A 23,135-nucleotide genomic window follows, 5' to 3' on the forward strand; every position below is an offset into this window, starting at 1 on the left:
GGAGCGCCAGCCGGGGGGCCGGCGGGCGGGGGGGGAGAGGGGGAAAGAAAGATGCCCGAAGGTGCGCTCGGAGAGGGAGATGTTTCAAGACTGAGGCGGAGAGATACAGAGGGGAGGGGGGCGTCGAGGGGTCCGGGGTGTGGAGTGGGGGGGGGCGGCGAGGGGTCCGGGGTGTGGAGGTGGGGGGGGGGGCGGCGAGGGGTCCGGGGTGTGGAGTGGGGGGGGGGGCGGCGAGGGGTCCGGGGTGTGGAGGGGTGGGGGGCGGCGAGGGGTCCGGGGTGTGGAGTGGGGGGGCGGCGAGGGGTCCGGGGTGTGGAGTGGGGGGGCGGCGAGGGGTCCGGGGTGTGGAGTGGGGGGGGCGTCGAGGGGTCCGGGGTGTGGAGGGGGTGGGGGCGGCGAGGGGTCCGGGGTGTGGAGGGGGGGGGGCGGTGAGGGGTCCGGGGTGTGGAGTGGAGGGGCGGCGAGGGGTCCGGGGTGTGGAGGGGGGGGGGGCGAGGGGTCCGGGTGTGGAGTGGGGGGGGGCGAGGGGTCCGGGGTGTGGAGTGGGGGGGGGGGGGGGTCCGGGGGTGGAGGGGGGCGGCGAGGGGTCCGGGGTGGGGGGGGGGGGGGGGGGTGTGGAGGTGGGGGGGGCGAGGGTCCGGGGTGTGGAGGGGGGGGGGCGGCGAGGGGTCCGGGGTGTGGAGTGGGGGGGGCGGTGAGGGTCCGGGGTGTGGAGTGGGGGGGGCGAGGGGTCCGGGGTGTGGAGTGGGGGGGGGGGAGGGGTCGGGGTGTGGAGGGGGGGGGGGGGGGCGAGGGGTCCGGGGTGTGGAGTGGGGGGGGGCGAGGGGTCCGGGGTGTGGAGTGGGGGGGGGCGGCGAGGGGTCCGGGGTGTGGAGTGGGGGGGGGCGAGGGGTCCGGGGTGTGGAGGTGGGGAGGGGGCGGCGAGGGGTCTGGGGTGTGGAGCGGTGGGCGGGGCCAGCCTGGCGATGGGCGGGACCGGTCGGGCGGTGGGCGGGGCCGGTCGGGAGGTGGGCGGGGCCGGCCGGGCGGTGGGCGGGGCCGGCCGGGCGGTGGGCGGGGCCGGTCGGGCGGTGGGCGGGGCCGGCTCCGGGACGGATGCAACGCGATGACGCGCGGTCGGCCGCTCGGGCGAACGTGCGCGCGGTTGACGCGGCGACGCACGGGTGACGCGGTGACGCGATGACGCACGGAGCGATGGGCAGCGGACGTTGGCTCGGGAAGGGGGAGGGGTCGGGTAACGGTCGCGGCGCGAGGCGCGGTGGGAGTGAGGAGAGCGGCGGCACCGGGCCAGGCCGGGCCGGGCCTCACACAGCGACAGCGGGCAGCCAGGCCTCAGCCAGGCCCCGGCCGGCAGTGTCCCTCCCTCCTTCCCCCCTGCCGAGTGAGTGAGGGAGGGAGTGAGAGAGAGAGTCCGGGGGCGACAACAGCACCAGGTCAGCTGTCGGCGAACCTCCCTCCGCACAGGCACCGAGACCGAGAGAGACTGAGGGGGTGAGGGACAGAGACAGAGAGGGTGAGAGTGAGAGACTGAGAGAGAGGGTGAGACAGACTGAGAGAGAGAGCGAGAGACTGAGGGGGTGAGAGACAGAGGGTGAGACAGAGAGAGTGAGAGATAGACTGAGAGGGTGAGAGACAGAGAGAGAGAGAGACAGAGAGAGAGAGACAGAGAGGTTGTGAGAGAGAGAGAAACTGAGACGGAGAATGAGAGACTGAGAGAGAAAGACTGTGAGGGTGAGAGACGGGCGGTGAGAGGGCGAGAGAGAGTGACGTGGTGAGAGAGTGAGAGAGAGTGACGTGGTGAGAGAGTGAGAGAGGGTGAGAGAGAGTGACGCGGTGAGAGGGTGAGAGAGAGTGACGCGGTGAGAGAGTGAGAGAGAGTGACGTGGTGAGAGAGTGAGAGAGAGGGTGAGAGAGAGTGACGCGGTGAGAGGGTGAGAGAGAGTGACGCGGTGAGAGAGAGGGTGAGAGAGAGTGACGCGGTGAGAGGGTGAGAGAGAGTGACGCAGTGAGAGGGTGAGAGAGAGTGACGCGGTGAGAGGGTGAGAGAGAGTGACGCAGTGAGAGGGTGAGAGAGAGTGACGCGGTGAGAGGGTGAGAGAGAGTGACGTGAGAGGGTGAGAGAGAGTGACGTGGTGAGAGGACGAGAGAGAGTGACGCGTTGAGAGGGTGAGAGAGCAGGTGAGCGAGAGTGACGCGGTGAGAGAGAGTGACGCGGTGAGAGGGTGAGAGAGAGTGACGCGGTGAGAGGGTGAGAGAGAGTGACGCGGTGAGAGAGAGGGTGAGAGAGAGTGACGCGGTGAGAGGGCGAGAGAGAGTGACGCAGTGAGAGGGTGAGAGAGAGTGACGCGGTGAGAGGGTGAGAGAGAGTGACGTGGTGAGAGGGTGAGAGAGAGTGACGTGGTGAGAGGGCGAGAGAGAGTGACGCGGTGAGAGGGTGAGAGAGAGTGACGCGGTGAGAGGGTGAGAGAGAGTGACGCGGTGAGAGGGTGAGAGAGAGTGACGCGGTGAGAGGGTGAGAGAGAGTGACGCGGTGAGAGGGCGAGAGAGAGTGACGCGGCGAGAGAGAGTGACAGACTCACTCTCACTACGCTTACATTATAGGTAATCTGGACAGATTGGAAGAACCGTCCCATTCACTGCAGGTCTGGAAGGTAGGAGTCAATAAATCTGACCTTTTCCTGCTCTTTCGCTTCTCCTATTGCTTTCCACGGTTTAACTCAGTGTTAAAGTACATAGAAAAAACAGCACAGAAACAGGCCATTCGGCCCAACTGGTCTATGCCGGTGTTTATGCTCCACATGAGCCTCCTCCTGGCTCTTCCTCAACTAAGCCCATCAGCATAACCTTCTATTCCTTTCTCCCTCATGTACTTATATAGCTTCCCCTTAAATGTATCTATGCTATTCGCCTCATACCAAGTAATGCCTTGTTTTTCTATCCTGTTGTATCCTCTCTTCCTGTAACCAGGCCCGACTGTACTGAAACCTGTCAGTTTAATTTTTTTGAATGATACGGTTAAGTACTGTGACTCCCAGATACTGACGGTGTTTAAAATTTGAACAGCAGTGCCCACCATCTTCCAGACTCAGGTGTCTGTTTTGTTCTCTCTTGGCAGAAATAATAATAATGATCCTCGTATTTGATATAGCGCCTTATCACGTCTACGAGACGTCTCAAAGCGCTTCACGGAATATACTGTAAAGTGAATTGACTGCATATTTTGTGGGCGAAACGCGGCAGCCAATTGCGCACAGCGGCGTCCCCACAAACAGTCGTGGATTGAAGTGACCGAGGAATTGTTTCCCCCGGAAAAGTGATCTTCGAATCGACTAACAACGGGGTTCCTACTTACTGCTACGTAAGCAGAGGTGTGTGGAGTAAGGAAACTTGCCCAACGTTTCGCCCTGCCGGGAATCAAACCCAGGTCTCTCGCCTACAAGGCGAACGCTCTAACCACTGAGAAATGGAGCATTTCAACTCTGTAGACTGGGGAAAATTTAGCTGGAGAGTGGTGATAGGGGCTGTGTGTGTGTGTGGGTGGGTGGGTGGAGGGGCTTCACTGGCTCCCCATCCCCCAGAGAATCGAGTTCAAAATCCTACGCAACACCTTTCCACCTGTAACCTGGTCTGACTGTAGTCACTGTCATGTGCTTTATTTGAGCAGAATTGTAACAATGGTTTTGAAAGGAGGAATTTAGGGGGAACTGTGCCGGAAGAGGGCAAGATTATGATATCATCTAATGGGATGAGAAGTGGCAACTGGATGTACAGAAACTGCGTGAATAGGTTCAACAGGGCAGATGGTGGAGCTCATGAGGGAGGATGAGGGATGTTCAAATGTGTGTTGGGCAGGGCAAGAGGTGGAGGTAGAGGACATGGAGGCAGCTGAGTGAATCTTGTCATTTGTGGGTTCCAGGAAGTCAAGTCTGCTTCATGTACCCCGCCTTGCCCGTCCCACTATTGGTGGGCAGGCCTTCAACCTATTTAACAAATGGAGCTGACTTGTGGGGAAGGATAGCCGTTCAGATTTTCACAGGGTTGCGAGTGTTGAAGGTGGAGGGAGGAGAGTTATTGAGCAGATCAATATAGATGCATGGTGACTGCTGATCAGCAATGACAACTCTGGATGAATTTATACAAGGTATTTATGCTAATTTATACAATACAAAATAACATTTGGGTAGCGCCTTTTACGTCGGGAGGACGTCCCAAGGCGCTGGACAGTCAGGGATTTGGACCCGAGCGGCGGGTAGGGCGGCGTGGAGAATTGGGATAAGGGAGGATAAGAGGGTAACCGAAGGCACGATCGAACAGGAGGCTCTTGAGACGTGCCTTGAGGGAGGCAAAGGAGGAGTGAGACAAGAGGAATATGGGAGAGTTCCAAAGGGTGTGGGCGGAGAGGCGGAAGGCCCGATCGCTGATGCTAGGGCTGGCCAGGCGGGGGGCGGGGAGCAGGCCGGAGCCTGCTGAGCTCCATTTATCCATTGAGTGAGTGTATTCAGTGAGCAGTTCAGTAATACCAAGGTTCAATGCCTACCTGTGTTGGTTTACTTCATCTTAACCAGAGCACTACTAAAAAAAACAGTCGGGATCTCAACCTCGATCACTATCTGGCAACCTTACTGTGCGGGTGTGTGAGAGAGAGAGAGAGAGAGTGTTAAGTGAGTCAGGCTTTAACTCGGCTGTGATGTTCCATAATGTGGAATCATTTGGCAAAGGCCGTTGACAAAGCTTACATGGAAACAGTTACTGCTTGTTAAAGTGGGGGCAACTAAGGCCTTTCGAACACTTTCCCAAAAAGATTCAAACAGCTTCAGGACATGGGAGAACATTGGCAGTGGAGAAAACTGGTTGCCTCCTCAGCAATATTTATCAGTGAGAATGCTTTATGGAAGTACTACGTGCATGTACATGCTGCTCTGCTTACTATGGTGTTCTTCTATTGATACATTTTGAACATACTCTTGTTTTTGTGGATATTTGCCATTATAATAATAATAATAATCCCTCCAAAACAATAATAAATTGGTCATTTTCAATCCACGACTGTTTGTGGAACACTGCTTTGCGCAATTGGCTGCTGAGTTTTGCCCACAAGTATATGGTCAATTCACTTTACAGCATATTCTGTGAAGCGCTTTGAGACGTCTAGAAGACGTGAAAAGCGCTATATCAAATGCAAGATTTATTATTATATTTATCCTAGCAACTGAGGTGCTCATCCAGAAGTACAGGTGAAATTAACAAACATTAAGTGCCTCAAACCAACTCGGTTGTTAGTCGATTGGCGGATCACTTTTCCAGGGATAATAATCCCTTCAAAAATAAGAAAAAGGAAAATTTGGTCAATCAATCTACATCTGTTTGTGGGACACTGCTGAGCGCAATTGGCTGCCACGTTTCATCTACAAAATGCACAGTACTGTACACTTTACAGTATATTCTGTTAAGCGCTTTAAGATGTCTCGAAGATGTGATAAGGTGCTATATATAAAATGCGAGGATTATTATTTATCTCTGACTCAGGCAGTGAATATAACTATTTGAAACATCTATTCTAACACAAAACTGTGTTGTCTGCCTTGACCAAAGATATAAGCAAAATCCTTTAAAAGTAGTTTTTTTTACTAATTATGTTAATTTTAGAATTACTGATCACATGAAACACTTCTTTGATTTTTACTTTTTGTAAATCGATCTTATTTACGAAAACCTGTGGAGAGAGACAAAGCACTGTGAAGAGATAGAAGCGCATTGTTTGGCTTCTACTTATAATAGATAACATTGTTTGTGCCCCAATCTTAGACATTGACGGTTGGTTATCAACTTGAAAACTATACGAATATCTAAATTGCATGAAATTCGTCTGTTTCTTTGGGGGGTTTTGTAATTGAGAGATGATGTGATCACAAAACAAGTGGCTGTGCTGTGGTAAACTTGATTTGGCTTCTTCTGTGAATGCTGTGATCAGCAGTTCTGTGTTGGGGGGGGGTGGGGGGGGGGGACTGAATGCGGATTCCTCCAAATTGTGGTGATGTGGGTTGGTAGCAGTTACTGTTTCGCTTTGAAGGACTTCGTGAAATAAATGATCACAAGGGGTTCAGATGAAGGTCATTTTGCTCTAACCACTGAGGTATAGGACCCTATGGTGATGGGCTTCCTTCCGCATGTGTCAGACCAAAGAAAACACACACACGTGCTTTTTCATAAATGAATGAAGGGTCATGGTGCTCTGTACTATCCTGGATTCTGCTTCGTACTATATTCTCAGATTCTTTTACTATCTCCAGTGTCCCCTCCTCCCTCTTGCTGGCTTGACTGTGCTCTTTTTCCTCCGTACATTGCACTTTGCTCTCTATAATCTCTCTGTATATCTTTATCCATTTGACTAATCAGCTACCTATCCTTAAAAGTGCCGAACTTCTGGCTCGTCAGGTTGCTGCTGACGTCACTTCCAGCATGAAGTGTTGCTGGTGTCATTTCTGACAGAAGCACCGCTGAAATTATTTGCTGTTTGCGTGCACAGAAAGTGAAGTCAACAAAGACCTGGAAGTTGGGCTTTTTTTGCACGTCTTCCCATACTACTGAGATATTAGACCCAGGCAGCTGTGTTATAGTAAGAGATGCTCTGTAATATAAACATAATTGGCAAAACTGAATTGAATGCGGTCTATCTATCTATCTATCTGATGATGCAAGGATCGGTAAGGAAGTAATGGCTTGTATACAGAGAGCAACCTCTGGGTAGACTGTCCAAGTGTGTTTGGAATCAGCGCCGTATCAAGGTTGCACTAAAATGAAAGTATTAAGCGTTTGTCCTTGCCAATCTCCTGTATGGATGTGAAACATGGACACTGTATAGAAGGCACACTCAACAGCTGGAAACGTTTCACACCTTACTTCGTATTAGGTGGCGGGAGAAAGGTCCTAACAATGAAGGAACGTGCTGTCAGTAGCAGCGTTGAGACTATGATAACAATGCTCAGCATATTTGGGCTCGATATGTCATTAGGATGAAGCAATATATGGTTGCAGAAGCAGGTGCTTTATGGCAGAAGAAAGCGGGGCAGACAACAAAGGCACTAGAAGGACACACTGAAGGTCATGTGAAGCAGTGCAAAATGGTCTTTGGCTCTTAAGAAACCCTGGCCGCCGATGGATGGCAATGGCAGGCTCAAGTAAGAGAAGAAGTGAAGGGCTTTGAGGAACAACACCATGTCAGTGTGGAAGCAAGACCTCAGAGACAGAAGGACTAGCAATGTCAGAGGGATTAACAGGAGGCCCCCCTCCAGGAACAAGGTTATGTGAGGCTTGTGGCAAGCGATGTCTGAGATGTATGGCCTACATAGTCATCAACACACCCATCTGCCGTGAACTTGTACTCCCTTAATTGTTGGCCCCGTCATCAGTTTCCCTCTTTTATCTATGACATCAATGGTTCTGTGAAAGTATTCTCTTAAAGTTACGAGACACGATCTCTCCCTGATCTGTGCTTATTTATCGGTTTGCTCAGTTACTCTGTCTCCGATGGTAGATTCTAGTAATTTGCTCACCACTAATGTTAAACTCAGCTAATAGATGCTTACTTTGCACCTCCTTGAAAAACAGAATGACATGTGTTGTTCTCCAACCCTCTGGCATAATTTCTGAATTTATTGAATTTTGAAAAATAATAATTAAAGCCTCTACAAGTTAGTCCATTATTTCCTTTAGTACCCTGGGTGGAACTGTCTGGGCTTGGAGTTTTGACTTGCAAGAGACTTATTGGTTTCTTCATTACTATTTTTCTGTTTATAATGAAGCCTTTAAGTTTCTTCCCCTTTCTGAAAGTTTAACCTTACCTGGTGCATCAGCCCCCGTTTCCACTGAAAAATTGAGGCAAAATGTTGATTCAACAATTCTGCCAGGTCCTTATCTTCTCCTGCTGTCACACCCGTGTCTGCTTTCAATGGACCCAACTCCCCTTTTACCACCCTCTCTCTTTTACTATCTGCAGTTTTTTTTTATCATATTCCCTCTTAGACTTCTGTATTTTCCGGGGATCCTTTTGGTGCTCTATATTCCTCCTAGTCTCACCACTGAACCTCGCTGTTCCATAGGCTTTTTCCTTTTGTTTACAACTTATGGTAATCGATTTATTTGACATGGTTGCTTCATACCTGCTAATTCTTCCCAATCCCTTCGACAACAACGACAAATTACATTTGTGTAGCACCTTTCATTTTGGGAGGATAAAGCCAAAATTGGCTTTAACTTCAAAACTTTGATTTGTGATCCACTTTTCTCCCCTTCAAAATCAATATTGAATGTTATATTATAACAACAATAATAATCCTTGCATTTGATACAGTGCCTTATCACGTTGAGACGTCTCAAAGCGCTTCACAGGATATACTATAATGTGGTTTTGACTGTGTTTTGTGAGCAAAACACAGCAGCATTGTCCCACAAACAGCCATAGAGCGAGTGACCAATTTTATTTGGGGGATTGTTGGCCAGCACACCGGGAGAAACTCCATTCTCTTTTCGAATAGCGCCAAGGGATCTTTAACATCCACCTGAACAGGCAGACAAGACAGTGGTTTAACCTCGCTAAAGGATGGCATCCCTGACAACGTAACACATCCCCAGCACTGCAATGGAGTGTCAGGTTAGACTACGTGATTCCAAGTCTTAACGGTGGAACATAGTAGTCTCTATTTTCAAGCTTCTCCCTTAACACCAGATGTTTGTATCTATTTGTGTCTCATTACTCACACGTCAACTATGGGCTGTTCACGTGTTGGTACTACGATGTGCTGCTGTTTTAGAAAATTGTCCTTCATCCATTCAAGTAGGTTCACAGCTATACCTCTCATTCTATATGCAAGTTAAAATCGTCCTTTATAATCATTTTTATCCTTACAAGCTTCCCCAAATCTGCTTCTATATAGGTTTCTCTATTATATCATCATGGTCACGAGGTCTATTATAAAGCTGCTTACCAGTGTTTTACATCCCTTCCTGTTCTACACTTCTTCCCACAGTGATTCTCTCTGTGGGTCACAGTCAGGTACAGTGGAATCCGCTTTTGACAGACGCGTTAAATCGAACAAAACGCCAGGCCCCGATTCACTTGTATTGTCACCTGTTTTAAACATGCCCGCTAATCCGGAAGAAATTCCGGTTACTCCGGGCAAAATGCTGTCGCTGAATGTACTCACTCGGCCCTTCTGTGTGTCCGTGCCTTCAGCTCCCCTCTCGACTCTCTTCCCACTCCTCGCTCCCTCCCTTCCCTCCCCTCACCATTTCCCCCCTCCTCGCTCCCTCCCTTCCCTCACCCTGACCATTTCTCCCCTCCTCGCTCCCTCCCTTCCCTCCCCTCACCCTGACCATTTCCCCCTCCTCGCTCCCTCCCTTCCCTCCCCTCACCCTGACCATTTCCCCCCTCCTCGCTCCCTCCCTTCCCTCCCCTCACCCTGACCATTTCCCCCCTGCTCGGGTCATGACCCAACTGTGCAGTGCCTTGGGACGTCCTCCTGACGTGAAAGGCGCTTTATAAATGGAATCTTGTTGTTGTTGTCCATTCAGCCACGAGGGCCCCCAGGATGTAGATGGGAGGAGTTAAATTGCGATTGACAGCGGACTCCAGCCATTCCCAAACGGCTGGAGTTGGACTGTCAATCAGTGAGGGGGGGGCGGAGGAACGGGGAAGAACAAGGGAGGGAAATCGCGATTGATTGACAGCTGAGCCGCTCGCGAATGGGTGTAGTCCATCCATTCACAAGCGGCCGCAGGCTGTCAATCACCCCAGAGCCACCGCTAATCGGTCCAGGTAAAAATATATTTAACTGAATTTTGTGAGTATCTTAACTTTAACTGGTTAGATAACGTTGCTTCAAGTGAAACAACATTAATACATATTATTATATGGCGACAGCGGGTTTCCTCTGCCGGGCGGGAATGGTATTCTGGCTAACCTTGGACACCTCTTAAGTCGGACAAAATGTCCATCCCCGGTGTGTCCAACTTAACCGGCTTCCACTATATTATCCCTCAATTTAATTTCCAGTATATTGTCTTTTATTAATAAAGCTACTCTTCCTTCTTTTTTGTTTTCCCTCGTCTTTCTAAAGAATCCATATCCTGGTATATTCAGTTTCCATAATCATGTCTCCAATCGCTATCACATCATAACCGTCAGGTGTATTTCAGCTTCTAATTCACCCACTTTACCTGTAATACTCCCAAGCATGTGTGAAAGTATGAAGCTTATCTACCTACTTTCACACTCTTATTTCCCCAACCTCCCTTATTTCCTCTGTTCTCTTTTATAATTGCTAAATGTCTTACCCCATTTCCCGCATTTTTATTTTATTTTTATTTCTGCATCCTTGTTTTGTCCCTTCTCTGCCATATTAGTTTAAATGTTTCCAAACTGCCCTATTTACCCTGCAATATAGTGCTTGGGGTACAAGCAATTAGCTGGTTAGAAAAGCAGAGGGGAACAGAGGCCTGGAGATGATTTTCAGATAAAAATATAATAATAATAGCGCTTTTTCACTACTTCTCAAAGTGCTTCACAGAATATAGTGTAAAGTGAATTGACTGTATATTTGTGGGCGAACGCGGCAGCCAATTGCGCACAGCAATGTCCCACAAACAGTCGTGGATTGAAAATGACCAATTTATTTTGGTTTTGGAGGGATTATTATTAGGCTCTGTGTGGAGTAAGGAAACTTGCCCAAGGTTTCGCCCTCTGCCTGGAATTGAACTCAGGTCTCTCACTTGCAAAGCGAGTGCTCTAACCACTGAGCTACAGGACAAAACCACTGATGGATTGGAAATTGAGGATAAGGATCTTGAAATAGTTTTGGGTTTCTTGCGAAGAAACGAGTCGGTGGAGCATACAAGGGTGCGGGGAAGCGAGAGGACTTGGGCATGGAGTTCTTCATTAAGTTTAAGAATGGAGTCCTGTAGCTCAGTGGTTAGAGCACTCGCTTTGCAAGTGGGAGACCTGAGTTCAATTCCAGGCAGAGGGCGAAACCTTGGGCAAGTTTCCTTACTCCACACAGAGCCTAATAATAATCCCTCCAAAACCAAAAACAATAATAAATTGGTCATTTTCAATCTACGACTGTTTGTGGGACATTGCTGTGCGCAATTGGCTGCCGCGTTCGCCACAAATATGCAGTCAATTCACTTTACAGTGTGTTCTGTGAAGCGCTTTGGGACGTCCTCCCCGACGTGAAAAGCGCTATATCAAATACAAGGATTATTGGTATTATTATTAAGAATGCAACTTTAGAGACTTGCTACTTCTCTTCCCCCTCGCCTGACCACTGATGGTGGACAGACAGGGTGGGTGGGGGGAATATGAAGCCCGCTGGTGCTTGATCGATTCAAAGGAATGGGCAGGTTGGTTTGGTTGAACAAGTTTGCAGAGTTAGGATACTGCAAGACAATGGAGGCATTTGAGGGTGAGGAAAAAGATCTTGAGCTGGACTCTTTGGGGGATGGGAAGACATTTGAGCCAGGCGGGGATGGGGGTGACTTTGACGAGAGCAGTTATTCTACTGTGGATTAGGTAGAAACCGGATTGGAGAGGTGCTGGAAAGGAAGCTGAGAGGCAACAACTCACTCCAGCACCTTGCTATCAGAAAACAGTACTGAAGCAGTTTTCTCTTGTTATATTGATATTTGTTTATTAAGCCCCGAATAGAAATATAACTACTGTATATACAGACATTTAGCCATGCTTATACTCTTTCTTATTCTACAGGATGATGTGGCTTACTGAGAACAGCTTTTATGGTACCAAAGGATAAATCTGCACTGAATTGAAAGGATAAGGAAGCCAGAGTATGTCAAAGGACGTTGTCCTCTCCAGGTCGAAAGACGAATCGACGCATACTTCCAGGATGGAATATGGCAAACATTATTTTTGTGGCTACTTTGCAGCTTTCACTAACATTGCCATCACTTTTCCCATCCATAAAGTATTGTTTCGTCAGCAACTCCACGGTGTAACGATGGCAGATGCCATACGACAGTTGCAGCAAGATGGTATGCGCAATTTGTACCGAGGGATTCTGCCCCCACTACTGCAGAAGACTACAACCTTAGCTTTAATGTTTGGTCTGTATCAAGACGTCTCCAGTTTCCTGAAGAGAAAGACTACTGCGCCTGAGCTGGTGACTCGCAGCGTAGCTGCAGTTTTAGCAGGGACTGCTGAGGCAGTCATGACACCATTTGAGCGAGTACAGACCATACTGCAAGACCACAGACATCATGACAAGTTCACAAATACCTTCCAAACATTCAAAGCTTTGAGATCCTATGGTTTCAAGGAATATTATAGAGGCCTTGTACCAATACTCCTTCGCAATGGACCCAGCAATGCCTTCTTCTTTGGTTTACGTGGACCCATCAAAGAATTTCTACCAGAAACCACTTCATATAGTGCTAATATGCTCAATGACTTCATTTGTGGGGGATTGCTGGGGGCACTGCTTGGAGTAATATTTTTTCCTATTAATGTAGTGAAGGCACGGATGCAGTCACAGGTTGGAGGAGAATTTCAGACTTTCTCGAGTGTCTTCAGGAAAATTTGGTTTGAGAGAGATGGCAAATTGTCGCTCCTTCTGCGGGGTGTGCACCTTAACTATCACCGGTCAATTTTATCATGGGGCATAATTAATGCAACCTACGAGCTTCTGCTTAAATTGATTTGAAGGAATATTGTAATTTCACTATTTGGAACACTTGTTTTGCTCAATCCTTCTTGTCTTAAACCAAAAGAGCATCAATTGTTGTGCAAAAGTTCTTTGCCATTTACTAATTCTATCAGTTGAATATACTTTGCAGCAACTTTATTTATACCGGGGGTGGTGGGGGGAGGAGAGGCAACTGACTTGAATTAAAGGAGACAAGGGTATTCGTTCGAAAAGTACTTTGGAACAAGTTTGGGACCATTCTGGAGATGCAATGCTTTTTCATATTGTACGGTAGTTGGTGGGGGGGGAGAGGAGAGATATATTCACAGACCACATGGCGAGTGATATATTTTCAAAATGATTAATGTGAAAACTCCATCAAATCTACCTCAGCGGATGTTTAGATCACTTCTTGATCACGAGAAATTCATGATGCTACATTTTATAAATTTCCCATATAACGTTACAAGCTCGTTCCCATTTTCGGTGCAAAATCCCACGATGATCTAAAGCTGTGCCCATGCAATCCTAAAGATGTTTTTTTTTAAAGAAACTCGTAATTTTTTCAAACTTTAAAAATCGGATGTTGGTTATTGATTAGTCCAGCGCCTTGTGACGTCCTCCCGACGTGAAAGGCGCTGCATAAATGCAATTTGTCTGTTGGTCTGTTTTATTCCTATATTGTTAAACTGTTGCTGTCTTAATCTACTTGTTCTACAGAATTGAATGCCAATAAATGTTTGGTGCATTTAATGTAGCGGTGAACATTTTGATCAGATTTTAATATGCCTTGTATCATGTGCCCAATACAGGCAGTAAGGCTTCATGATATTGAATATATTCCATCAATATGTTGTATATGTAACAGCTCAGTGGTGTGCAGTGTGTCTTGACAACTTTACCATTCACAGTCCAGAATTCTTTATCAATGCATTTTTCAATGTTAATACTTTATTAAATTTACTATCTTCACTCACTTTTGTTATAAAGACAGTATTTTGAAATGGTGTGAAACGTTGGTGCCCAAAATGCCCAAGTACTTTACTTGAGCCAGACTGGCAGTATGTAAAAGTGCTGCAGGGCTGATTATTAGTTTTAATTCCTTATAAATGTCTAGTTTGATCTTGAGTATGTATAATCACATTTTTGAAAATTTTCCTGGCTGAGAATAAAACTGAAATGAATTGTGCTCATTTCTTCTCTTGTTTGTGATCTTACTGCTGTTTGTCCTTCAGTATGGTCGTAAAATCTTACTCAACGGTTGGGGCATCGGGCAAAGCGCCACAGAACACTTTGTGAGGCTTGAATTTCACTTTTTCCTCTCCATTGAATTCCTGATTACACTGTTGTCTGAAGGCCAAATGGATCCCCACACACTGAGGGAGTGTCGTGTGTCTTGTCTGAGCTGCTGATTCAGAGCAACAACTCGCCTTTGGAGTTGTGTGCCTGTAAATATGTAACATTGTGTGACAAAGAGGGGATTTAATATTAATAATCCTTGCATTTGATATAGCGCCTTATCATGTCGAGACGTCTCAATGCTCTTCGCAGAATATATTGTAAAGTGAATTGACTATATTTAGTGGGTGAAACTTTGTAGAGGGTAAAACTGTAGGCAGTCGAAATTGATGTTAATGAGAATTGGTTAGTTGTGAGTTCATCTGATTTTGAAGACTGCTGTTTTCAGTTGTTGAGAATGTTTTCTTTCTATACCAATGGCCCATTTGTACGAACAGATTCAGTTGAACAGATGAACAGAGCTGTTACAGTGAATTTCCAGAGTACTTCTGTTGCAGGTTTATAATAATCCTTACATTTGGTTTAGTGCCATTCATGTCAGGAGGATGTCCTAAAGCACTTAACAAAATGTACTGTAAAGTGTGATGACTGTTTTTATGGACAAGCGCTTCCACAAAACAGGTTTATATGCATCCTAGCACAGGCTGAAGCTAGATTAAAAGCAAGAGATCACTGATTTAGTGAACACTAGAAATGAATTGTAGTATTTGAAAGGAGGACAAATAAAGGTCCAAGTTCTTAATTTTTAAGGAAAAAAATGCAATAGTAATTAAGGGTTTATGTACCGGGTAATCTTTATTTTTGAAAGGCGTGTCTGCAAATTATAAAGATATCTATTTTGTGGTCAGCTGGATGTCTGACGTGTGAAAACCTATTGCCGTGCGTAAGTGAATCCAAACCAGACAGAATTCCACATACGCTTTCAAATTACACACAGGAATCTCCCCATGTCTGGATTGGAATGCATTCTTCCTGGAGGGACACACCCTGATTACCTAATTCTGGAGAGCATTAACTATGGGTACAAGAGCCAAGGCTAGGAGACCTCAGAGTATTAAGATCCAGCTGGGGTTGCAGGTAAACCCATGATTCTTTTTTTCATATTAATTAGACCATAAGAAAACGCTTGCAGTTGATATAGCGCCTTATCACGTCTTCAATAGTCTCAAAACGCTTCACAGGATATACTGTAAAGGGAATTGACTGTATATTTTGTGGGCAAAACTCTGTAGCCAATTGCACACAGCAGTGTCCTACAAACAGTCGTGAATTGAGCGATCTAAAACATTTTTTTTAAGGAAAAGCGATCCGCCAAACGACGCCCCAGGGCAAATATTGCCTCAAGGCAATCGCTGCTCCGAGGCACTGGACAATTAGTGTTTCGGACCCGAGCTAGGGGCTGGGATTCGGGAGGGTGGAGGGCAGGGAGGGCAGAGGGTGACCAAAGGCACGGTCAAAGAGGATGGTCTTGAGATGGGTCTTGAAGGAGGCAAGGGAGGGTGCGAGGTGGAGGGACTGCGGGATGGTGTTCCATAGGGTGGGGGCAGAATTGCAGAAGGCCCGCCTGCCAATGATGAGGCTGGTGGGGGACGTGAAGCAGGCCGGAGCCCGCTGACTGGAGGGAGTGAGCAGGTTGGTGGGGTTTAGAAGGTTCCAGAGGTAGGGGGGGAGCAAGACCATGGAGGGCTTTGAAGGATCTTGAACTGTATCCATTGTGTGATGGGAAGCCAGTGGAGTCGGGCGAGGATGGGGGTGATAGGGTCGAGGAACCTGGTGCGGGAGAGGACATGGGCTGCAGAGTTCTGGATGATCTGCAACCTATGGAGGGAGGATTTGGGGAGGCCGACAAGGAGGGAGTTTGAGTAGTTGAGCCTGGATGTTATGAATGCGTGTATGAGGGTCTCGGTGGCCTGCGGTGTGAGACAGTGGCGGAGGTAGAGGAAGGTAGAGAGGGTCATGGCATGGATGCGGGGTAGGAAGAATAGTTGAGGGGCAAACAAGATGACAAGGTTCAGGACCAGCTTAATAGGGTGGAGTGTGATTCTCGGATGGTGATGCTGTCAGCACCTGAGGAGTAGAAGCGCTGACGGGAGCCACTCAGGAGAGCCTCGATCTTGTTGACGTTCAACTGTAGAAAATTAGCTCTCATCCAGGACTTGATGTCTGATGGATAAACACAACGTAATTTAAAGCAGAATGAACCAACAGCTTCTTTTCTCTGAGCTGAAGAAGCAATGCTGACATCACCAGCCCCAGCTCAATTAAACAACTTGACGAGGAAAATGTGTTCCTTTCAAAGCAGAATATTCGCACTGTGGTCGAATCTTTACAGCTTTGAATTCCAGGGCCACAAAACTATCAGTTCCCTTTAACAACACATTGTAAAATGGCTCCTTTCCCTCTGGAAAACTCACATTGTCTCGGAGCTCACTACGAATGCCCGCAGACAGGACAGATTAGAGAACAATATAAGACAAGATCAAAACGCTGCAGAGGAATTAGATGATCACAAACATAATCTTGATCAGCCTTGTGTAAACACCTCAAGAACCTGGAATTGAATCAAACCCTGGTCGGCATCATGAGGTTTCCACCACATAGAATCACAGGATTAAAAACACAGAAGGTCATCTGGCCCACCGTGCCTGTGTCGGCTTTCGGAGAGTGTTATCCATACAGTTCCTGTCCCATTTCTTTGGTAACTGAGTGCAGCTATTTCTTTTCCATCAACAGCCACATCTTTCTAACCTGTTAACAGGTTAAAAGAAGTAAACCATTCGATTTTTGTTGCACCCTTGATGCATTGAACGTTCATCCTGTTTGTTTATTTTGCCCGTCTCCTGCATGAAAATTCTTGGCTTGGAGATGCACTTGAATATTTAAATGGGGACAATATTTGGCTTGATAGCTGGTTGCAATAAGTATGAATCTCATGACTGACCGAGATTGGATTGTTTAAGAGTAAGTTCACTATAAACTCTGACCCAAAGAGTCTGCTGTTCCGTCTCACTTCATTCACAGTGGAATGAATGCGACTTGTGGGGAGACCAGACAGAAGCTCTGCTCCAGCTCCGAATGTTATTCTGCTAAAATCACATAGCTTGCCATTTAGAGCGCTCTCTGGCAAGCCTTCTCATTGCTTCTCAGCCCGACCCATTAGGGCCTTGGCTTGCAGGGCTAACAGGAGCCGAGCGGGAAGAATCCCTGTCACCAGTGACTGGTCTGCCCCTCCAAGTCCTGTTGACAAGCCAGGCTGGCTGGTCTGTCATCAGCAGTGCCCAGAAGAACTATGCCTCTGCCTGGCTCAGGAACTCAGCTACCAAGACCACCACGGAGCTGGTTGAGTTCTGATATTCAATCGCCAACAAGCCAACTAGCTCAGGCCCAAGGAGATCCTGCTTGCCTTTCCCCCCCCCTCCCCCCCACCCCCCTGCCTCCCCTCCCAGGAGAATAGTCACTAGTTGGTCAATAATCACCCGCAAAGCGGGTTTGAGCCCTCACCTCACTATAATAATAATAATAATCCTTGCATTTGATATAGCGCTTTTCACGTCGGGAGGACGTCCCAAAGCGCTTCACAGAACAAACTGTAAAGTGAATTGACTGTATATTTGTGGGCGAACGCGGCAGCCAATTGCGCACAGCAATGTCCCACAAACAGTCGTAGATTGAAAATGACCAATTTATTTTTGGTTTTGGAGGGGTTATTATCAGGCTCTGTGTGGAGTAAGGAAACTTGCCCAAGGTTTCGCCCTCTGCCTGGAATTGAACTCAGGTCTCTCACTTGCAAAGCGAGTGCTCTAACCACTGAGCTACAGGACTCCACTATGTGGTTTGCACGTAGCAGGAACGCCCTATGAACCTCTTAGTTCATAGCAGCTCAGCATGAAATTCCGTCCCCCTCCCTCCCCCTCCTGATCCTAACCACCAGCTCGGGTGCAGATCCCTGACTGTCCAGCGCCTCGGGACGTCCTCCTGACCTGAAAGGCGCTGTACAAATGTAATTTGTGGCTGTTGTGGTTGCTACAAAATACACAGTCATACACTTCACAGTTAAATTCCGTAAAGTGCTTTCAGTTGCTTTGACAATGTAATGAGGATAAATGCAAGGCTTATTATTATTATTATTTATGTGCAGGTCAGTCTAGATCTATTTGAGTAATATCATTAGTGGTATCATTCAGATGGATCTAGACGGGTCTTTAGTTTGTTTTCAATTGCAGCATTTGTCTAATTGCCTTTTAAAAGGCTTTGATTAATTTCAAGCTACATATTCTGCTCAGAGAAAGATAGATGTACAGGATCATTGCGATAAAATTATGGTCTGCTCTCAAACAAAGAGCTATCTAATTCTCTCTTGCACTTGTTGATCCACAGTACACCTCAACCACCTCTTCAGGCTTTCTGTTCATTCCACACGTTGGCTTTTCACTGAGACCTTGAAAGAGCCTATTTCGCAAACTCATTTTAAAACCGGCCGTAATCTCTGAATATGTCAAGATCCTGGCTTTCACCTTTAAATTCATCCCCAGCCTCGCCCCAGCCCCATCTCTGCGATATCCTACAACCCTCCCTTCACTCAAGCGGGTACCAGTCTGAATCATGTCCCCACCATTGGTGGGCAGGCTTTCAGCCATTCTGCACCCCCCCCCCCATCTATGGAACTCCATCCCAGACTCCCTCCCTCCCTCAGACTCCCTCCCTATATTTAAGACCAGTCTCATGACTTATATCTTTGACCAAACTTTCCGTCATCTGTCCGCAAACTTCAGCTGTCGTGCCCCCAGCTTTGATGCCCAGCCTTCAGTATAAAGTGTTTTGAGATATCCTCCGGATAAGAAAGGCGATATTTACGGTAAACCCCCCCCCCCCCCCCCAGTTTACGTCCCTAGCCGGCTGCCTCATCTCCTCGCCCCCCGCCTCTCCTGCTCGCTGCCTGCAATGGCCAGGAATATCGACTTTGACTCAGTTTGAATCCCTCGAGCAGAGGATACTGTAGCTTATACATTATTTTCCGTTCATGGGATTGAGACAATTCCGATGTCCGTGTCTGCATTTTAAGATGGTAAATGTCGGTACCGGGATAGTAATTAAACTTAGCCGGGAATTCCGACTCACCAGATCGGATCTCTCCCATTTCTCCGGCCAGTTTTTAGTGTAAATGCAAATTGTATTGCACTCTATGGGTAACCTGTACGATTTTTAAGATTTTTTCTTTGATAGGCACACAGGACATCAGTCACGTGCCTCGTCCAACATCTGTGACTTGCAAAGAAACTCAGAGATTGTTCTGGGAACACTCGGTCAGGTCAGGCAGCATCTATGGAGAGAGGAAAGTAAGTTAATGTTTCAGGTCGCTGACCCGTCGTCTCTGACGGTGACCTTTCGTCTCTGAATAACAGGGAAGCGGAGAGGAGTCGGAAAAAGTGATTCTTCTCTGTAATTGGACACAAACTCTGCAAACCAGGAAATCTTTTGAAAATAAGGCTTCCAGCGTGTAATAGTTGACAGCAGTAATTGTGAAATGCCCTCTACTGGTTAACAAGATTAGAAACCCTCCCGTGGCTTTCAATGAGGAGCGGAAAATAGTGATTTTACAAATTTATATTGTTGTTTTACATTGTTGTGGTGCCTCACACATCGGGAGGTTGTCCCAAGGCTCTTAACAATACTGTCTTAACTTTAATAATAATAATAATCCTTGCATTTGATATAGCGCTTTTCACGTCGGGAGGACGTCCCAAAGCGCTTCACAGAATATACTGTAAAGTGCATTGACTGTATATTTGTGGGCGAACGCGGCAGCCAATTGCGCGCAGCAATGTCCCACAAACAGTCGTAGATTGAAAATGACCAATTTATTATTGTTTTTGGTTTTGGAGGGATTATTATTAGGCTCTGTGTGGAGTAAGGAAACTTGCCCAAGGTTTCGCCCTCTGCCTGGAATTGAACTCAGGTCTCTCGCTTGCAAAGCGAGTGCTCTAACCACTGAGCCACAGGACTTCCACTGCTGATGACTCATTTGAAATATTTGCTGCAATTTGGAGTTTTCTGCCTTCGTGAGGAGGTTGACGAGCAACAGGGGGATTTGAAGAGAGAATCAACATCAGGCAGATAACAGGATTCCTGAAGGAAAGGCCCAATTAGCAAACTTCTAGTTTAGTTAGACTGCAATTGCAAGGCAGAAAGGTTGGCCATCGTTGACCTAGGATTCTCGATGAACTGAAACAAAAATGCTGGCCTTTCCGAAAATAGTAATGGATAGTTTAGGCAGCGTTCCCTTACAGTTAGCAACACAAAGATTAGTTTGTCGCCAATGGAAATATTTCATCACATCTCAGGGATGGGAATATATTCTACCAGATTTATCTTGTTCTGCTAATGTCAGTGTGCCAGCCGAGCTCAGCGACCGAATTATTATTATCGTTTTTTTTTTGTAAGGGATTATTACCCCCGCAAAAGCGATCGGCCAATCGACTAACAAACCGGGTTCCTCTTTACCGCTGGGTAAACGGAGGCGCGTGGAGTAAGGGAACTTGCCCAATGTTTCGCCCTGGCCGGGAATCGAACCCAGGTCTTCTCGCTTGCGATGACTCCAATATGATGTGCTTCATACAAAGTTGTGCAACGTCCGCCAGGTGGCGATGGTCCGGAGAAAGAAAAAAAAACCTCAAAGAGAGCCTGGCGTTTCATTAAATACTACAGCCAAACTTTATAATTTGTGAATCATATACAATGCAGTAATCCACTAGACGAGCCGTTCAGCAGAGTGTCTATGTATAATTAGCACAAAAGCAAGTAATAATCCTTGCAATAGAGATAGCGCCTTTCACGTGAGAAGGATGTGCTTCACAGTCAGGACACACTCAAGTTAAGTCACTGTATTTTGTCGGTCTGTGTCTGTGCTGTACATGGATCTGCTGTATTTTTCAGTCTGTGGTGTATATACACACACAGAACAGTAATGCAGTTGAGATTGTTATCCATATTGTTGTTCAGTGACCTCTACAGGAAAGTGTACATGTGCAGATGCTATAATAATCATCCTTACATTTGATGTAGCGCCTTTCACATCGGGAGGACATATAGTGCTGCTCAGGATTTACTCATCCCCGTGCCTTCAGCCACCATGCCCCGAAACTCTGAAACTCTCTCCCTCAGTCCCTCCGCCTCGGCCCCCTCCCTCCCCACCTTCAAATCCTACCTAAAGACATTCCTTTTTGATCGTACTTAGGATCACCTCCCACCTCCCTCTCCCCCCTGGCTCGTTGTCAGACTCCATCACTATGAAGAGCTCCGAGACGCTACCCCACGTGAAGGGCGCTCTATAAATGCAAGTTGTTGTTGTCAGTCGGGTCAGTAAGGCTTTCCATCTGCTCATAATCTTCCTTCATCTCTCCCACCTTCCATGCAAATGGCCCCATTCGGTCAGACATCAGCTCTGTATAATACTGCCTCCAGACCTCAAGGATGCCCTCATGGGCTCTTCAGAAAGGTTCCTCAGAGCTGGTGCCAGGGTTGGATACGTCTGGTGCTCGAAAACACATCAAATCCAGTTGGGTCAAGGAAATTCAGACTAAGATTTTACAGACACCTGGAAAATTAACAGATGAGTTTGATATTGCATGAATTTGGATAAGGAGTTCTTATTTTTTCCATTTTATTTGATCAAGTAAATTATGGGTGATTTAGTTTATGATATTTCCGTGTAATTTCCTTTTCGGGGGAAGGTTGGGCTGAAGTCTACAACAGACTTGATCTCACGACTACAATAGGCTTGTTCGTAGAGCTGCACTTGTCTTGAGTTGATAGCTACTGTGGTTTATTTATTCGATACAGATGATGCGGTTGGATTCGGAGTACAGTTGAGGGATAAAGATAATTAAGAAAATACTTGCCTAGTTGTAATTCTGTTAGTTCCGCGGTATTAATAGGCACGCTTAGTTGGGTATTGTGAATGTTTGTTGAACATTGTTTAACCTACCTTGTGGTGTGTTTATAAATTAGCTTGATATCTACGGCATCTTCCATTTTCAATTTTCCTCTTGGCTTCCTGTCGCTTCCTACCATTTCTCTTCACATGTTACCACCTCAGGATCCACCCACACAGCATCTTAAGTCTCACCATGTGAGAGTAATGCCCACACTTTGTGAATCAGTATATTCCCCCTTGGCTGGGCAGTCCGCAAGTGGAAGAACAACATCATGCCATTTTTAATACATCTTTCACACCACTCAAAACAATGAGCCTGTTATATGAGTAGCTTATCCGACTGGAACAGCAGTGATGCTTGTTATGATTATGACTCTGCGTAATACTTGAATACTTGAATATAATACTTAAATGAAATATCCTCGTCTTGCATTTCCCGCAAGTAGTTTACCTTTATCTTTGGAAAACATTTTGCAGGAAATTGGCTTTGAAAGATGCTGCCATTTGATCCGGGTGGGAAATATATATTGGGAACACTCAGCAGGTCAGGACAGCATCTATGGAGAGAGGAAAGGTCATCGCCTGAAATGTTAATTCACTTTCCTCTCTCCATAGATGCTGCCTGACCTGCCTGAGTGTTCCCAGCGACTACTGATTTTGTTTCAGATTTCCAGCATCTGCAGTATTTTGCCTTTTGGAAAATGTATATTGCTGCTTAGGAGGATAGGGTCAGAAGATGGGGACTATTAAAGCTATGGGGAGTGGGTAGCACACAATATTAATAATAATAATAGTAATGCGGGATTACATTGGGGTGAACATGTGGATGTAGCAGCACTCCGAGACGTGATCAGATAAATACATCATTTCTGTACTGCAACGTTCTATGATCCTAAGAGGCCCATTGGGATTTGACATTTCCAGGTGTCTTCAGAAATTCAGGATTCAGGTACTCTGAGATGCAATTGGAGCAGCTTTGCCGGTACTTTGAAACCCTGGTACGCAGTTTAATAAAAGATTATGTCTCAAAAATGTGGATTTTCTTTTTGAGACAGTACTGTCATATACCCGAGACAGCATGTAAGAGATGTGAGACCGCACGGTAAGAGATGTGAGAGAGAACTGTAAGAGATGCGAGACAGCACCAAATAATCCAGGCCATGTTGTAAGCGAAATGGAAAGTAGATGTAGTAAGAGGAATGAAGTGG

At 46.9% G+C, this 23,135-nt stretch overlaps 1 protein-coding gene across 3 annotated transcripts; it reads left to right on the forward strand.

Annotated features, from left to right (window-relative positions):
* The first annotated feature begins 1,189 nt into the window (after positions 1-1,189).
* On the forward strand, positions 1,190-13,888 carry LOC103182126 (mitochondrial nicotinamide adenine dinucleotide transporter SLC25A51). 3 transcript variants are annotated; one of them, XM_042336674.1, is made up of 3 exons: positions 1,190-1,513; positions 2,602-2,651; positions 11,762-13,888. In XM_042336674.1, the coding sequence occupies exon 3, from the start codon at positions 11,844-11,846 to the stop codon at positions 12,711-12,713; it is 870 nt and encodes a 289-aa protein (XP_042192608.1). In that variant the 5' UTR covers positions 1,190-1,513; positions 2,602-2,651; positions 11,762-11,843; the 3' UTR covers positions 12,714-13,888. The 3 variants fall into 3 exon arrangements, with proteins under 3 accessions (XP_042192608.1, XP_007897185.1, XP_007897184.1); XM_007898994.2 differs by having other exon boundaries at positions 1,190-1,491; XM_007898993.2 differs by having other exon boundaries at positions 1,190-1,433.
* Positions 13,889-23,135: the final 9,247 nt, after the last annotated feature.

The sequence above is a fragment of the Callorhinchus milii genome, unplaced genomic scaffold, assembly GCF_018977255.1.
Source record: "Callorhinchus milii isolate IMCB2004 unplaced genomic scaffold, IMCB_Cmil_1.0 Scaffold1, whole genome shotgun sequence".
NCBI lineage: Eukaryota > Metazoa > Chordata > Chondrichthyes > Chimaeriformes > Callorhinchidae > Callorhinchus > Callorhinchus milii.

Bases quoted from the DNA above. Each gene is read 5' to 3' on its own strand.
- LOC103182126 (XM_042336674.1), top strand. From the start codon at position 11,844: ATGTCAAAGGACGTTGTCCTCTCCAGGTCGAAAGACGAATCGACGCAT.